Below are 19,227 nucleotides of genomic sequence, written 5' to 3' on the forward strand. Positions count from 1 at the left end.
CCATGCTGTTTCTCTACATTAAAACAAAACACTGGGGCCGCAGCACACAGTCACGTTACATTATAATCCAATCAAGGATTTTTTTATCTGTAAAACCAGTCACAGTATTAGGTCAATGGCCTATTTCAGTTAAGTTATTTGGATGACATGCTCGTCCATTTAAAATATGGTGGTACCCAAGAGAGATATTTTTGCTTTAAACCACACAGAAAGACAATTTGTGACATCAAACTGACCTAGGATATTTTCCGGCAAGCTCATGTGTTGCAGAATGAATGCAGTCACGGTGGCACAGCGGTAGAGTTGCTGCCTTACAGCAAAATGCAGCGCCAGAGACCCGGGTTCGATCCCGACTACGGGCGCTGTCTGTACGGAGTTTGCACGTTCTCCCCGTGACCTGCGTGGGTTTTCACCGAGATCTTCGGTTTCCTCCCACATTCCAAAGACGTGCAGGTTTGTAGGTTAATTGGCTTGATAAAATGTAAAATTGTCCAAGTTGGCGATATGCAGAGTACTGCCCTGCCGACTACAACACTCACAAGGTTCAGAATGAATCAGTTGCCGTATCCCGACTTTGTCTCGCAGAGGGTGTTACTCAGCACATGACCGGAAATCTTCCCCAGTTTAGTTTTGTTTTGTTTATTGTCAGGTGTAACGAGGTACAGTGAAAAGCTTTTGTTGTGAGCTAACCAGTCAGCAGAAAGACATGATTACAATCAGGCCATTTACAGTATATAGTTACATTATAAGGGAATAACATTTAGTGCAAGGTAAAGCCAGCAAAGTCTGTTCCAGGATAGTGTGAGGTTCACCAATGAGGTACATAGCAGTTCACCTCTGCTCTCTGGGTACATTTACAAAATTAGTTTTCTTCTGAACGAAATAAAGGCAATGTTTGCAATCATCACAGATCAATCACTTTGCATTGCTGAGAGTTGATGGACTATGCCCCAAGCCCATTGCAGCTTCTGGTTGATAATATGCTAGTTAGCAAATTATGTCCCTGCATCATAATGTGTTTCATATTCAAACATAAATGCTGACTCGTTACATCATTAAAATAATGATTTACAGCCAATAACACTTTGCTGTACCATCACTATTATAATGACAGAAATGTGAGAACTAATGTTTGTGCAGCAATTTCACACAATTAGCCACAGAGAGAGAGAGCTTGGGCAGGCTTGGAGCACAGGAGGGTGAGGTATGATCTTGTCCAGGTGTCTAACAACATGGGGGAAATAGTTGGGGTAAATGCACAAAGTCTTTTTTCCCCCCCAGAGCAGGGGTATCAAGAACTAGAGGACCCAGGTTTATGATGAAGGGGGGGGGGGGGAATTTTAATAGGAACCCGATGGGGAACTTCCTGACACACAGTGGTGCGTGTATGGAACCAGCTGCTGAAGGATGCAGTTGAGGCAAGTACAATAACAACATTTATAAGACATTTGGACAGGAACATGGACATCAAATCAAAAGCACTTTGGCCAATGCAAATTGTTTTTTAAATGTGCTATATAAATAAATGTGACTTGACTTGAATTGTTTGGAAGGATATGGGCCAAATATGGATACATTGGCATAAGAGCTTAGATGAGGCATGTTGAAAGGAATGGACGAATTGGGGTATATGTCTATCACTCTCCAAGTACTCTATGAATAACAGGACTTAACAGTGGAGCCCATGTCATACAAGACAGATGCTGGATACTTGAACAAAATACAAAGTGCTGGAGTAACTCAGCAGGTCAGGCAGCATGTCTGGAAGCAATGTTGTGGACAGTCCAATTCCCACCAGTGCTGCCTGACCCGCTGAGTTCCCCCCAGTAGTTCTTTTGTTGCCACGGTCTCCAACATCTGCAGTCTCTTGTGCAGCCACTGTCAAAGGAAGAATCTACCCAGTAGTCATCTCAAAGAGAAACAGTGACTTCATCAAAAGCCACTGCAGTGTGACAGAGTTGACCTTCCTCAATGGGAATCAGCAACCCAAGGAGAAACTATGTGGTTACAGAGGTCAGTAACTTTGGTTGAGAAGGGATTAAAAATATTGCAACAAGAGATGAATTAAAAAAGGATTTCTGACAATATCTCACATTAGATATTTATGATCTCTTACTAACAGGGCAATGCCAAATGTTCGCTAAGTAGGTACTCATCGGAGTCTTGCTTTCTGTGACACAGTAGCCTGATCTGAACTTAAGTCTGTAATAAGCTAAATCCACTATGAAAGAAAAACAGAGAAAAAAAAACAAAGTCAATGGCTTCACTCAACTAATTACTCTGTTGTTAACATATGGTGTGAATCTAGGGCTCTGCAGAGGATCATCTGTACAGCCTGCCTTAATCCACATGATAATTGTTTTTTGTACTCTAAGAGGCCTTGTTTGTTTTCCTCCACTAAGGTGAGAGGGGCAAAGTTTAAAGGAGATGTGTGGGGGAAGTATTTTCTTTTACACAGAGGGATGGTGAGTGCCTGGAATGCATTGTCAGGATTGGTGTTTGAAGCAGATCCTTTAGTGAACTGCAGATAACCAAAGATAGACACAAAAAGCTGGAGTAACTCAGCGGGTCAGGCGGCATAGAAACAGAAAATAGGTGCAGGAGTAGGCCATTCGGCCCTTCGAGCCTGCACCATTCGCCATTCAATATGATCATGGCTGATCATCCAACTCAGTATCCTGTACCTGCCTTCTCTCCATACCCCCTGATCCCTTTAGCCACAAGGGCCACATCTAACTCCCTCTTAAATATAGCCAATGAACTGTGGCCTCAACTACCCTCTGTGGCAGAGAGTTCCACAGATTCACCACTCTCTGTGTGAAAAATGTTTTTCTCATCTCGGTCTTAAAGGATTTCCCCCTTATCCTTAAACTGTGACCCCTTGTCCTGGACTTCCCCAACATCGGGAACAATTTTCCTGCATCTAGCCTGTCCAACCCCTTAAGAATAAGATATAAATATTGTTATTGTACTTGCCTCAACTACATCCTGAGGCAGCTCATTCCATACAGGCACCACTTATATCTCTGAAAAGAAGAGCCTTGACCCAAGTCGTCACCGTCAGGCAAAGACCAAGCAATGAAAAGGTGGGAAATGTAGAATCTATAAGTCCAGAAAAAGTGTGAGAGGCAGCATAAGACAACTCTGAAGCGATCGATCCGGGAAACTCCAAGCTGCTGAGAGGGTTCTTCCGTTCGAGGGCCTGAAACATCGGGCCGCTGTTGAGGCGACTGTGGAGGCCTCAATAGGCCCGGACCACGGGTGAACATGAGGAAGAGGGCTGAACTTTGTTGCCTTCCCTCACAGTGGGAAACGCTGATTCCTCTGTGGGGGATGCGTTTCTGTTATATAACCATATAACAATTACAGCACGGAAACAGGCCATCTCGACCCTTCTAGTCCGTGCCGAACACATAATCTCCCCTAGTCCCATATACCTGCGCTCAGACCATAACCCTCCATTCCCTTCCCATCCATATAACTATCCAATTTATTTTTAAATGATAAAAACGAACCTGCATCCACCACCTTCACTGGAAGCTCATTCCACACAGCTACCACTCTCTGAGTAAAGAACTATTAGAGCTAGAACTCAAGAACTATCTTATTTGCGGGCTGCATGGTAACTCGAATCTCACTGCACAAATTGGTGTATGTGACAATAAATGTCCTTTGTCCTTTGAATATTCAATGTTGTTTTAGATATACTGGCTTTCTTCTAAATTCCTGAGAGTACAGTTCAATCTTCCTCAATGTCTCCTCATCAAACCTCCACCATCTCAGAAATCATACGAGCACGAGACAAGGAGCAGAAGAGGACTTGAATGCGATCCTAACATTCAATCCAGTGAATTCACTGTGTTTTGAGTACCCTCGTCTAGGTACAGGGACTAGAACTCCATACACAATAGGTGAAATTGCATCAGACTGAAGCCCTGTACAATCTCAGTAAGAATTCATAACTTTTGCATTCCAATCTCTTTGCAATAAAGGCCAACAAACTATTTGCCTTGCTCTTTGCAGCACCAGTTTGTGAGCAGAATTGGAAGGGTTGATAAAGACATGGAGAGGCACAAAGAAGAAGGCATAGAAAATAGAGACACTAAGGAGGCAGATATGTAAGTGTCACACATGAAATAGCTCTGAAAAATGTATTAAAATTTAATGTACAACCCACGAATAATATTAACTTTAGACGCAGTTTGAAACCCAATTGGCTCCTTGTACACTGTCACAATTCTTGATCCTTACTATCCAGCTGTCAAAAGATCAAGCCCTGGTGAAGTTCTATTCAGGAGAGCAGAGAATTAGCAGAGAATGTTGCCATTTATGCCCTGCCTGGTTCATTATTCATGGGCTGCCCTCACTGCCTGAGAATGAAATTAATATAGTGCAGCTCAGTCAAACTCAGTGATTAGAAATTCAATTAGTTGTGTAATTGAAATGCTTGCTCCCCTTTCAAAAGGAAAAGCAGAGCTACCAGGCACCCCAGCAAATGGTTGCACCATTATATCCCTGAGCTATCAGATGTACATCAGGAAATTGAGCGTAAACTCAGAGAAATGCTCGGCTAATGCGAGCAAACATCATAATTCACCTCTTCAGAACTGACGCGTATAATCTAGCCATCAGTCTATAGAAAAAAAGATGCATTGAGAGATAATAAGCATTTTTATGCAGAGCAGTATTTAAAAGTACGGCAGGTAGTACTACAACTGAGTTGAAACTTATCCATCTGAGACAGAGGAGGCTTTAGCATTTAAATTCTTTGTCTGCTGACCGACTGATTGATGCATCTTTCCAATGAACGGTAAAGATTAAGAGACTGACAAATAGGCATCTACTTAGTGTAAGAGGCTAATCTGCCGTGCGGGCTTGAGGAGCATAGGGAAAGCAACAAGGCTCATTCACACATTGACTCCCTAGACTCCTGGCAGCAACAGTTTGAGGCTTCGGCAGGATCAGACTCACGGCAATATCCCCTCATTCAATTCTGGATTCTGCCTTTATCTAAAGAGTTGGATTGTCCACTTATCTCTTAAGGTTGGATAGCCCCCCACTGGGGAATCCTGCTTCAACCGATTGGCTGCTCCCAGCCCATGTTGCAAGAACTTGTGTGCTCAGAAGTCAGATCTTCCTCTGAGGTGTAGAATGAGCAGCTCTCCAAGAGAGTTATCAGTCAGCCCAGTGTTGGAGGACAGCCAGACAGGTACGTAAAATACAGGATGAATGAGTATTTGTCTGAGAGAATGAAACAATACGATAGACCTTTATTTATCTCAGGAGGGAAATTGGTCTGTCAACAGTCATAAAACACAAGAGGCGGCTACGTGAAACATGAAATTAAAGTGACTTGGGAAGTCCAGGATTTGGGGTGTGCAATGACCAGAGAGAGCAAATCTTCGAGGTCAACAGAAATGAAGACAGAGAGAACAAGAAAATCTATGAGCTGGTATGACAGATGACAAACAAGGATAGCCATACAAATGGAAGAAGTGCAAGGACTGACAAGTAGATAGAAAGCCAGTGGAGTGAAAAGGAGAGCAAACCAGAAGCAAGGGTGACAGAAGGTAAAACAGTAAAAGATCTGAAAAATGTGGGTGAAAGTGTTAGTCTAAGAAAAACATGTTATTGGAGAAGAGACAAACAGACAGATAGATAGACACACACCTGGAGACAGAGTGACCAAGACCAAGATTCACTGAATTTGGAGATGATGTTTCAGTACTTTAGGTCTTTATTCTTGGAGTGCAGAAGGTTAAGGGGGGACCTGTCAGAGTCTCCAAATGATGAGAGGAATAGACAGAGCAATGGAACAGCCATGTTGATAATAGGGAAGATTCAAACAAGAGGACATGACCCGTAATATGAGGGGGAAATCTTTACGCAGTGGTGGCGGTGTGGAATGAGCTCCCAGTGGAAGTGGTGGAGGCAGGTTCATTGGTATCTTGGATAGCATATGGAGAGAAGGGAATGGAGGGCATGGTACATAGGCAGGTTAACTAAGTGTACAATTTGTCGGCATGTGATGGGCCTTCCAATCTGTAAAAAATGGTTTTATGTTATATGGTAAACTTCTGGCAATTTTGTCAGAGCTCCAAATAACTAAACAAGCCTACAGCCATGTTGCATGGTACTACAAACCCGTATGAATATTTCAGCAGATTCTTGAAGCAGAGAAGCATACATAGATTAATTAAGTGTAAATGTACTGTGTGGGCCTTCAATCTAAAAAATCCTTTATGTAATAAACTCCTGGCCATTTCGGGAACTAAAACCTACTCAGTTGCATCCAGTCTGCTTTGGAAAATAATTTAAAGTATAAAATATATATCAAACAAAGATTATTGAAATTTCCGATCGAACAAAATACTGCTCATAATTATACCAATTTATAATAGGAACCTAGAGTTAGAGTGTTCATCCATTGATTATCATGGATCTATTTATGTATTAATGGTATAAATATGAATGTTGACAGCGCGCAGTTATATACTGATGTGAGACAGACTCCAATGCATAAATCTCGCTGCAGCAATAATACTGAAGACTCCAAGATGCCCTTCAGCTATTATCTTCAAGCTAAATTCCTAATTTTTTTGGAGTCACAGGAAGAACCATCTTTTGAGACTCTGAGAGAATCACATGTTTATCACTGGTAGACAATAATGCTGGAGAAGCTCAGCGGGTGAGGCAGCATCTACAGAGCGAAGGAATAGGTGACGTTTCTTCAGAAGGGTCTCGACCTGAAACGTTACCTATTCCTTCGCTCCATAGATGCTGCCTTACCTGCTGAGTTTCTCCAGCATTTTTGTCTACCTTCGATTTTTCCAGCATCTGCAGTTCTGTCTTAAACATGTTTATCACTATTTTTTGTTATTCAAACCGCTGGAATTTCTTCTTTCATATTAAGTACGATCAATATTTTTGATCTTGTGTTATTCATATTTAACTATCTGATGAGGTAAACCCAAATCTCAGATAAGAATGAAGCGTAGTCTTGGTTCAGATGTGATCTCAGTCAGTGATGAATCAAGTCAGTGTCTTTATGCTGGAACTGATGGGACTCCTTTGCCTGGCTAGGGTGGCCAGGGTTAGTACTGAGATTTTTGTTTTTCCTTCTGTGCTGGCTGTAGTAAAGAGTCCAAGTCCAGGGAAGTCTCTCAGCCCCGTGCTGATGTGCAAGGTGTGTGGAGACACAAGCAGTGGGAAACACTATGGTATCTACGCTTGCAATGGTTGCAGTGGATTCTTCAAGAGGAGTGTGAGAAGGAAGCTCATCTACAGGTGAGTTACTGCTGCAGTATTGGAGAGATTGGATCATGAGTCAGTGTGTTAACTCTTTAAACTAACTTGTCAAGACTTTGAAATTGTTAATCAATGATTCATTGGGTAAAAAGTAAAATAGATACAAAGTGCTGGAGTACTAGAGACAGAGTACAGAGGAGATTTACTAGAATGTTGCCTGGGTTTCAGCAACTAAGTTACAGAGAAAGGTTGAACAAGTTAGGGCTTTATTCTTTGGAGCGCAGAAGGTTAAGGGGGGACTTGATAGAGGTCTTTAAAATGATGAGAGGGATAGACAGAGTTGACGTGGATAAGCTTTTCCCACTGAGAGTAGGGAAGATTCAAACAAGGGGACATGACTTGAGAATTAAGGGACTGAAGTTTAGGGGTAACATGACGGGGAACTTCTTTACTCAGAGAGTGGTAGCTGTGTGGAATGAGCTTCCAGTGAAGGTGGTGGAGGCAGGTTCCATTTTATCATTTAAAAATAAATTGGATAGTTATATGGACGGGAAAGGTATGGAGGGTTATGGTCTGAACGCAGGTGTATGGGACTAGGGGAGAATACGTGTTCGGCACGGACTAGAAGGGTCGAGATGGCCTGTTTCCGTGCTGTAATTGTTATATGGTTATATGGTTAACTCAGCAGGTCAGGCAGCATCTGAGGAGGGAATCAATTGGTGATATTTTGGGTTGAGACCCTTCTTCAGACAAAATTTGAGGGGTAGGTTAATGAATAAGGTGCAAATCCTCTGGAAAAGAGAAAACATGTATTGATAGAACATTGTCCATTCTTCAGGACATCCAACATATTAGATTTTAAAGTCATGGTGCCAGTGTTTTAAGAATCATTCATCTGCGCATATCAAGGAGTCACGAAAAAAAGTCGTTCTCATGGTGAAGGCTGAAGGACAACCATCGGTCAGGAGATTAATAAATTATCCTGCTCGTCAGTCTTTATATACACTATAAGGGATTAGCTTAATGTTTAATTTACATGACAGCACCCCTGGCAACTTCTGTACTACAGAAAAAAATGACACTTAATATTTACTGTGATGTTTAAATATTTAACCTCCTGGCTGGAAGACAGGAGTACACCTGCAAAGCTAATATTACTCAATGGAAAGAAAATGATTGAGATGGAACAATTTGTCACGATTTCAGCTGATAACCTGGTAATCGGGTGATAATCAGGTACAAGAAGCAGAATTAAATCCCGAAAACTGGAGTCGGGGGATATGGGGAGAAAGCAGGAGCGGGGTACTGATTGGGGATGATCAGCCATGATCACATTGAATGGCGGGCGGTGCTGGCTCGAAGGGCCGAATGGCCTACTCCTGCACCTATTGTCTATAACTGTTCTGTTTTTCCCCACTTTCTGCATCAGGAGTTCCTCTGTACATAAGATTCCTCGTGCAGTCTAACGTCCTTGGGAAGTTCATTGCCCCTGTATGCCACCAATACAGCACTCTTTAGCATTTGGTGTCGTAGAGTCTCAGCGACTGTTGTTGATTCGTTTTCAGATGCCAGGCTGGTACGGGGATGTGCCCTGTGGACAAAGCCCATCGGAATCAGTGTCAAGCTTGCAGACTGAAGAAGTGTTTGCAGGCTGGAATGAACAAAGATGGTGAGTGAATGTCGGTCAATGGGCTAGTTTATGCGAGCAGCCACAATAATTATGGCTTGAGGTTTCTGCTTTTGCAGTTGTAATTGTGAAAACTCTTTGTGCTTTCGCTGCTTCTCATCGTCACTCTTGGTCTGCTTACTCCCCAGCTGTGCAGAATGAACGGCAGCCCAGAAGCACCGCCCAGGTACGGGTGGCCACTGCCGAACTAGACCCTGACAAGGAGAACATCGCCACAACCAGGGAGACAACCTCGTCGTCTGCTAGCACCCACAGGCCGATCTGCTCTAACATCAGCTCCAGCCAAAGGCCCACCAGCCCACAAAACAACCACAGGTTCATGGCTAGCCTGATGACTGCGGAGACCTGCGCCAAGCTTGAGCCCGAGGATGGTCAGTTGCTCTGTCTTAATCATGTCATTGTGATAGGAGCAGAATTGGGCCATTCGGCCCATCAAATCTACTCTGCCATTCAATCACGGCTGATCTATCTTTCCCTCCTAACCCCATTCTCCTGCCTTCTCCCCATAACCCCTGACACCCGCACTAATCAATAATCTATCTCTGCCTTAAATATTTCCACTGACTTGGCCTCCACAGCCATCTGTGGCAAAGAATTCCACAGATTCACCACCCCGTGACTAAAGAAATTCCTCCTCATCTCCTTCCTGAAAGAACGTCCTTTAATTCTGAGGCTGCGACCTCTAGTCGTGGACTCCCCCACTAAAGAAAACATCCGCTCCACACCCACTGTATCCAGGCCTTTCACTATTCTGTACGTTTCAATGAGATCAGTCACAGAGCTGAACGGCATGGAAACAGACCTTGTCCATGCTGACCAGGTTGGCATATTGGGCTAGTCCCATTGCCTACATTTGAACCATCGCCCTGTGAACCCGTGCTATCCATGTATCCGTCCAAATGTCCTTTAAAAGTCGTAATCATACCCACTTCTTTAGCTTCCACGTTCCAGCTACATATTACAATCTGTGTGAAAAAGTTGCCCTGTGGTCACTTTCAAATCTCTCCTCTCTCACTTTAAGCCAATGCCTTGAGTTTTTGAATCTTCGACCCAGGTGGAAAAAGAACTGTGAGCATTCACCAATCATCTGAACTCTTGCTTATTTATTGCAGAGAATTAAAACATTAAGTGTAAGAAATGCAGAAAAATGTAATCGAGTTTTGATGAAAATACAACATCCTGAACCACTCCGTACACAAATGATGCATACTCTGAATATCTGTAAGATTTTATTTTCATAAAAAATGAGGTCTGCTGTCAATTCACAAAATACATTTAAGATGGAAATGTACTTTTCCTTCATTTTCGTGTAGGAAAGAACTGCAGATTCTGGGTTAAATCGAAGGTAGACACAAAATGCTGGAGTAACTCAGCGGGATAGGCAGCATCTCTGGAGAGACCTGAAACGTCACCCATTCCTTCTCTCCAGAGATGCTGCCTGTCCTGCTGAGTTACTCCAGCATTTTGTGTATTTCCTTCCTTTTTACTGCCACTGATCTTTCTTTGGCCTCAAGACATGACTGGTATTATCACGGAGGGTTCCACTCATCAAGGAAAGTGTGCTAAATGTTGTATGCGTACGTGCACACAGGCACATGTACACACACACACACACACTCTCTCTCTACAGAAGGATCAGGAGCAAGAACCATTAACCACTACATGGGCTAATGCAACTCAGCATTCATTGGTGAGATTAATGGATTCCATGTGGATCGGGGGTCAGATACAGCATGTAAGGATATGAAAGTATATTCTCCATGCTTTTAATGTACAAGGCTAGCTTGAAAGACCTCATTGTGCTGCCACAGAAACTATTCTGTGTAGGCAGGAACTGCAGATGCTGCTTTAAATCGAAGATAGACACAAAATTGTGGAGTAACTCAGCGGGACAGGCAGCATCTCTGGAGACAAGGAATGAGTGACTCATAGATTCAGACTCATATCATTCTGTTGATCTAGATTTATTATTGTACAGGTTCCGGGGTGCAGCTTTGTTTTACATGCTATCTAATCAAATCAAATAATACTAAACACATAAACAATCGAGCCAAACTCAAGTACAATAGGCAGAGGGAAGGGAAAGATACAGAGTGCAGAATATAGTTCTCAGCATTGTAGCGCAAATGTTGCAGAGATCAATGTCCACAATGGGGGAGCAGTGCGTTGGATTATGGAAGGGCCATTCAGAAGCCTGACAGGAGGAGGAAGAGCCATTCCGGAATCTGGTATGCACTTCCAAGCTTCTGTACATTATAAGCAATGTGAAAGGCAAATGCCCCTGTCCCACTTAGGACACCTGAACGGAAACCTCTGGTGACTTTGCGCCCCACCCAAGGTTTCCGTGCGGTTCCCGGAGGTTTCAGGTGGTTGCCGGAGGTTGCAGGTAGTGGAAGCAGGTAGGGGAGACCGACAAAAACCTCTGGAAACCTTGGGTGGGGCGCAGAGTCTCCAGAGGTTTCCGTTCAGGTGTCCTAAGTGGGACAGGGGCATAAGACTGCAGCGAGGAGGGAGAGTTGGTTTACATTTCACTGTTGTGTGTTGGGCTTGCAGTGGATGAGAACATTGACGTGATGAGTAATGAGCCTGAGAGGACATCCACTGAGTGCCAGATGTCCACCTACCCGCCCAGCAGCCCCGAGAGTGTGTATGAAGCTTCCGCCAGGTTGCTCTTCATGGCAGTGAAATGGGCAAAGAATCTCCCAGTGTTCTCCAACCTACCCTTCCGAGACCAGGTATGTCTGTAAAATGGAGACACATGGAACTGCAGAACACAATCTTGTGTAGAACACAATGTGCTGGAGTTGCTCACCGGGTCAGGCAGCATCTCTGGAGGACAAGGGTTGGTCACCGGGTCAGGCAGCATCTCTGGAGGACATGGGTTGGTCACATTTTGGGTCGGGACCCTTCTTCATCTGAAACTTCACCTGACCTTCTGTGTTAGTCCAGCATATTGTGTTCCATGTTTGTAAAATGTTGGGTGATTTGGTATTGGGAAATTATACTAAAATGGTCTATATTATTAACATTTGTAAGGGCACATATTCAGGACATTATAATGGGGGTTGATTGGGTGATGGCACACCCTTTTTATCAATTATTCATGATTTGGGTGGTATTGGCGAGGCCAGCATTTATTACCCCTCCCGTACCGGTCTTAGAAAGGTTGGCATGGAACATTATAAACTGATGTAGTCTTGGTGAAGGTACACCGCAGCGATTGGCTAGTGCCTTCTAGGATCTCATAGCAGATGACCAGTGATATCATGACACAGACGTAGGAGCAGAAATAGGCCATTCGGCCCATCCAGTCTGTTCTGGATATTTCCAATCCAGGGCGGTGTTGGAGGGCAATCTGTTGCCCTTGTTCTTCTTGGGTTATAGGTCAGGAGAGCTTGGGTGATTAAATGCACCTATTAAATAGGTGCAGGAGGCCATTCGGCCCTTCGAGCCAGCATCGCCATTCATTGTGATCATGGCTGATCGTCCCCCATCAATAACCCGTGCCTGCCTTCTCCCCATATCCCTTGACTCCACTAGCCCCTAGAGCTCTATCTAACTCTCTCTTAAATCCATCCAGTGACTTGGCCTCCACTGCCCTCTGTGGCAGGGAATTCCATAATTTCACAACTCTCTGGGTGAAAAAGTTTCTCACCTCAGTCTTAAATGACCTCCCTTTTATTCTAAGACTGTGGCCCCTGGTTCTGGACTCGCCCAACATTGGGAACATTTTTCCTGCATCTAGCTTGTTCAGTCCTTTTATAATTTTATATGTTTCTATAAGAAACCGCAGCAGTGGCAGGAATTACAGTTGGGGTGATTAAAGAAGTGCCAATCTAACCGGCTACTTTGGTGTCAGATCTCCTGAGTTGCACACAGCCTGAGCATATCCAACAAGCAAGAGCCAAGAAGCATAAGGTGGGAATGTGCAGAGCTTCTCTGACCACAGAGGTGTTTGATGGATAATCTTTTGGTTGTCCAACACCATCTGAAGGCATTTTTATTTTTGCAGGTAATCTTGTTGGAGGAAGCGTGGAATGAACTCTTCCTGCTCTGTGCCATCCAGTGGTCCATGCCGCTGGATGGCTGCCCTTTGTTATCCTTACCAGAACTCTCGCACAGCCCTCAAGGAAAGAGCAGCTCTACCATGGCAGATGTCCGCATTCTGCAGGAGACCATAAACCGCTTCAAGGCCCTTGTTGTGGACCCCACAGAGTTTGCCTGCCTGAAGGCTGTGGTGCTGTTTAAACCAGGTGAGTTGCATTCCCCCGAATTCTTCGTCTGAAACACCACCCATTCCTTCTCTCCAGAGATGCTGCCTGTCCCGCTGAGTTAATCCAGCATTTTGTGTCTCCCCTCGATTTAAACCAGCATCTGCAATTCTTTCTGACATGAGTTGCATCCCCCTTGGGTAATATGCCAGATTAAATCAACTCCCCTTCACTCAGTTGTAATGCAGAGTGCTGTACCTGAAGAATTAAACGACAAGTTGAGTATATCAACAGAGAAAAATCCTGAATGACTGAGGGACAGACTCTTCATAAGTTCTAAGAGCAGAACGAGGCCATTCAGCCCATCAAGTCCACTCCGCCATTCAATCATGACTGGTCTATCTTTCTCTCTCAACCCCATTCTCCTACCTTCTCCACATAATCCCTAATTCCTATGCTAATCAAGAATCTATCTATCTGCCTTAAAAATATCCATTGGTAGTAATTAGAACACAAGAAAGATAATAAAACACACCAACTTGGCATAGACCACTGACAACTCAATTAGATGGTAGCTTTTTTAGGTTTTTAAATATTACGCAGTTATGAAGGAAGAAATTTGGAGATTCATAACATTCTAGATTATATGTCTGAGATACGCATCAATTAGTTATATTATTTCAAGATTCAAGATTCAATTTAATTGTCATTTGGACCCCTTGAGGTCCAAACGAAATGCCGTTTCTGCAGCCATACATTACAAACAAATAGACCCAAGACACAACATAACATAGAAACATAGAAATTAGGTGCAGGAGTAGGCCATTCGGCCCTTCGAGCCTGCACCGCCATTCAATATGATCATGGCTGATCATCCAACTCAGTATCCCGTACCTGCCTTCTCTCCATACCCCCTGATCCCCTTAGCCACAAGGGCCACATCTAACTCCCTCTTAAATATAGCCAATGAACTGGCCTCAACTACCCTCTGTGGCAGAGAGTTCCAGAGATTCACCACTCTCTGCGTGAAAAAAGTTCTTCTCATCTCGGTTTTAAAGGATTTCCCCTTTATCCTTAAGCTGTGACCCCTTGTCCTGGACTTCCCTAACATCGGGAACAATCTTCCTGCATCTAGCCTGTCCAATTTACATAAACATCCATCACATCGCTGTGATGGAAGGCCAAAAAAATGTATCTCTCCACTGCACTCTCCCTCTCCCCCGATGTCAGAGTCAAAGTCAAAGCCCCCGGCTGGTGATGGCGATTGTCCCGCGGCCATTAAAGCCACGCCGGGTGGTGCGAGGTCGCACACCGGGTCTTGGTGTTACAGCCCCCGGCGTGCGCTCGCAGAGTCCCGCGGCCATTCCAAGCCGCGCGGGGCGGTGCTGTAAGGCCCCGCTCCAGGAGCTCTTCGACCCCGCAACTCGGGCGGGAGAAGTCGCCGTTGCAGGAGCCCTGAAAATCGGTCTCCCTCCAGGGACCCGCGGGCTCCCGGTGCCGCCGTCCGCCAGACGTTTCATTGTTGGGAAATAAGTTCCAGTTCTTTCATGGAGTCACAAGAAAGTGCAGATGCTGGTTTACAAAAAATTCCGCAAAGGGCTGGAGTAACTCAGTGGATCAGACGGCATCTCTGGAGAACATGGATCGCAATCTGAAGAAGGGATCCAACCTGAATCTTCACGGGTCCATGTTCTCCTGAGATGCTGCCTGACCCTCTAAGTTACTCCAGTACTTTGTGTCCAGTTCTTTTACAATGGCCTGTATTTATTCCAAACATTTGCTCACTCCCTTGGTGCAGTTGCCTTTTGTACGGTTTGTGTCACAGCCAGAGACTGGCGCCATTTAATCGATATAACCATGTCTTTCCTAACATTCTTCATCAACGTTCTCTCACTTTCCTGAAAGTGCTAACTCTTTCAAATATGCAGTTCAGTAGCTATTTGACCTATTTGTAACACCTGATCCAAGACAGTGAGAAGGTCCCAAGTAGATCTTAACCTGTCGTTGTCAAATGCATCTGCAGGAGATGTCAATTTTAAACTGGGCAGTTTTTCCTCTCCCTATGCCAACTCCAATACCTGCCTCTGCCTGCACCAGATAATTCGGTGGGAAAAAGAGATTAATGCCCCTGTCCCACTTCTGAAACCTGAATGGAATCCTCTGGAGACTTTGCGCCCCACCCAAGGTTTCCGTGCAGTTCCCGGAGGTTTTTGTCAGTCTCCCTACCTGCCTCCACTACCTGCAACCTCCGGGAACCGCACGGAAACCTTGGGTGGGGCGCAAAGTCTCCAGAGGTTTCCGTTCAGGTTTCCTAAGTGGGACAGGGGTATAAGAAATGTTTCCTGCATGCGCAAATCACCATTACCAACTGTGCCATAAAGGGGATAGGAGATGTTTACTTTCTTTCAATGGAATCGTAATGTTGCTTTAGCAACGAAGGAGGCAATTACTAAATCTGTCATCTCCTTCAGAAACACGAGGGCTGAAGGACCCTGAGCAGGTTGAGAATCTGCAGGATCAGTCGCAAGTGATGTTGGGTCAGCACAGTAGGACACACTACCCAATTCAGCCAGTCAGGTAAGGAGATGTGGATCTCAGAGAAACACACTGCTGGTTAACTACAACCATTTCTTGCTCATACCAAAAACAACGTCAGCTTCAGATATAAATGTGGAAAGTCTCATTACACGTCACACGCACTAGTTACGAAACAAAACAGAAGTGGAGACAGGCCTTCCATTAATGCTCACCATAATGTTAAGGCATCGCAACCTCATCCTTCTTCAATCATGAGAAATGTTAACTCCTGGGGGAGGCAAAGAAAAATGACTAAGGCTAAATTTAACTTTTCTCCTCTCTCGTTTATCATACTGTTCACAGTGTACTATGTTTAGATATACTGACTGTTGTGCTGCAGCAAGTAAGAATCTCATTGTTCTATGTGGGACATATGACAATAAAACACTCTTGGCTTGAATTTTCTACAATAATCAAATCAGCTCATGTGACCAACATTTAACAATGGTTAGAAATACGACTGTGCAGAACAAGTTTTTTGCAAAATCTGGTGGATACCAAGGGAAATGACTTGCATTGATTTCCCTCATTCAAACCTTTCACTGTCCTTTTCCAAGAAGAAAGTCAGTCATCCTCTTAAAACATATATTAAAACATTATCATAACATGTAAGAAATTAAAGCCTGCAAAACAGCAGCACTTACAGTGACAGATATCCCAGTGTCTCTCTCAGCTCTTAAAAACCTTCAGTATGAATTTTATTCCTATTTTAACATATTCTTGGGCCAGCCTCCCCGCTCTCAGCGTCCATTTTGAACTTTGTTCATGGCAAAGAGCTCCATCCCTCAAAATGGCTGTCATGGTGATCAGTTTTTCATCCTTTCAACAGCATTATTGATCATTGCACAATCACAGAAATGAGCCCCCAACTCTGCACATATTAACCAACTGGTTCTGCCTCGCGTGGAATGATGCATTCAATTCTGAGTGCCTCTCTCAAGGATATCAAGACTGCAGAAAAGGCACAGGAGAGATTTACCAGAATTATACCAGGGATAATAATAATAATAAATAATAAATTTTATTTATGGGAGCAAGAGTCTCAAGGACACCTTACAAAAATGATGAAAGACATCAGTTACATGAAGAGATTAGAAAAGCTAGGATGGTTCACCTGATTGCAGAGATGGCCAAGGGCAGAGTTAATTGCAGTGTTGAAATATGCTGGGTTTTAATAGAATTCATTATCTCACTGGTGGAAGCGTTGATAATAGAGCAGCAATCAGTGGTTACAGGTTTAAGGGGAGAGGAAAGGAACTTAAGCAGCAGGAAGTTTTATGTTTTGTTTTGTTTTATACACGCAGTGGGGTTTACGGAAACACCGGCCCAGAAGGGAAGAAGAATTATACCAACTGGCAAAAAAACAAATATACCTTTACCTGAAAAGCAAAATAAAAAATCTGGGATGAACAGAGAAATGGAACTAAGTTGATAAATCTTTAATAGAGACAATGGTCTGCTGCTGCAGATTGAGTGCTTCGTACACTAAGATATTTTTGATTCTATCAACATGGATGGAGAAATTTACTATGCTAATCAGGATCATCCATTCATGTGGTGAAACAAAATATTATATATCTGAACACTCAGAGAACCCTACAATATTCAGTGGGTAAAGCAATGGGTATATGGAGAAACAGTTTAATATTTAACGTAAATGAAGTTTCAAATCTTTTTATTTCATATTTCCAGTGGGAAAATCCAGAAGTCTATACTGCGTGTCATTGGCACATATTAACTTGCAAAAATCAGTTTGAACCTGTATGTTATCCAAGTGATTTACTGGCTTGATGTTCCCCCTCAACCTCTCAATATTGATAGCTACCCTGCATAACTACATAACGTACCTACACAAGTATTTCCTATTACTAATTTATTCAGATTTTCTTCATGTTTACTGGGATAATCACACAACTCTGAGTGGCCTTCAGAATGTACGCACCACAGTCACCATAACTAAATGCATTCCGGATTCATGCTCTATAGCCTGACTGACATATTGCAAAATTCAACTATAAATCTAACAGGCATTCCTGCAAGTGAAATATTAAACCCTGGCCCCCAGCAGTTTTCTGAGTTTTAAGATACGGTGGCATTTATGTACAAGGAGTTTCTATATCAACCATCATAACAATGTGGTAGGCATTTTAGCAACAAGAACATGTGCATTATTCATTCCATGGTGATTGATAAAAAATACACCTCTTGATGCTCCTGAACACATCGTCAGTGATGTAACCTGGGGTCATTGGGTGTATTAGGTCTTTCAACATTAGACACCCTCACCCAGGCAACCCAGCCGTGATTGATCAGACCACGACTTGTGTTCAGGTGGCATTCACTCCTCCCCATGTACTCTGGGTATTTCCAGACTATTATAAGACACTATTTAAATACAGCATCTCTCTATTTAGCTTGTTGTTGTCAAGTCTATTGATTTGGTATTGGTATTGGTTACTTTTGCCATTTGTACCTAGATAGAAACATAGAAAATAGGTGCAGGAGTAGGCCATTCGGCCCTTCAAGCCTGCACCGCCATTCAATATGATCATGGCTGATCATCCAACTCAGTATCCTGTACCTGCCTTCTCTCCATACCCTCTGATCCCTTTAGCCACAAGGGCCACATCTAACTAGAATATAGCCAATGAACTGGCCTCAACTACCTTCTGTGGCAGAGAATTCCAGATTCACCACTGTGTTAAAAGCTGTGTTGACTTGCCACCTAGTGAAATTAAATCCTTCTATACACGAGTACATCAAGCCATACACAAGTACAACAGGAAGTGTAAAGAGAAAAATATCAGAATGCAAGATATGGCGTTACAGCACGATTTATATTTGCAAGAGATTTCATCCTCAGTTTGGTGGGAGTGGGGAGGAGAATGTCAATGGCCTGCATTTATTTTTTATCCTCTTTTGTTCCTCAGATTTGGAAAGTTACTTCTGCTGCTGCCTTCACTCCGCTTTGTCTCAGCAGAACGAATCGAACTTTTGTTCTTTCACAGGACCATCGGAAACACTCCCATGGAAAAACTTCTTTGTGACATGTTTAAGAGCTGAACTTCCTAAGTAGCCAACTTTGGATTGCCCTGTGTATTGTTTCATCCAATTTGCTGCCTCCCCACATAAAAAGCCCCCCCCCCCCCCCCCCCCCCCCCCCTCTCTGTACCTCCATTGTCCACTGTCACGTGTAGGAAGGAACTGCAGATGCTGGTTTAAATCAAAGATAGACACAAAATACTGGAGTAACTCGGTGGATCAGGCAGCATCTCTGGAGAGAAGGAATGGGTGACGATTCGGGTCGAGACCCTTCTTCAGTCCCAACCCGAAACGTCACCCATTCCTTCTCTCCAGAGATGCTGCTTGTCCCGTTGAGTTACCCCAGAATTTTGCGTCTGTCTTCAACCTCCACAGTGACACGGTGTCTTTCCTGATCGTCCCAATGTTACTTTAACCATTTAACATCTCCATGTATGCACTGAATTTAATGCCAGACTACCC

At 43.7% G+C, this 19,227-nt stretch overlaps 1 protein-coding gene across 1 annotated transcript; it reads left to right on the forward strand.

Annotated features, from left to right (window-relative positions):
• Nucleotides 1-7,049: 7,049 nt before the first annotated feature.
• nr2e3 (nuclear receptor subfamily 2, group E, member 3) lies at nucleotides 7,050-18,354 on the forward strand. The gene is made up of 6 exons (XM_055662860.1): nucleotides 7,050-7,287; nucleotides 8,814-8,917; nucleotides 9,064-9,306; nucleotides 11,489-11,670; nucleotides 12,948-13,188; nucleotides 15,618-18,354. Exons 1-6 carry the CDS (start codon nucleotides 7,061-7,063, stop codon nucleotides 15,725-15,727), a joined length of 1,107 nt encoding a protein of 368 aa, XP_055518835.1. The 5' UTR covers nucleotides 7,050-7,060; the 3' UTR covers nucleotides 15,728-18,354.
• Nucleotides 18,355-19,227: the final 873 nt, after the last annotated feature.

This window comes from Leucoraja erinacea, chromosome 36 (assembly GCF_028641065.1).
Source record: "Leucoraja erinacea ecotype New England chromosome 36, Leri_hhj_1, whole genome shotgun sequence".
In the NCBI taxonomy this organism is placed as follows: domain Eukaryota; kingdom Metazoa; phylum Chordata; class Chondrichthyes; order Rajiformes; family Rajidae; genus Leucoraja; species Leucoraja erinaceus.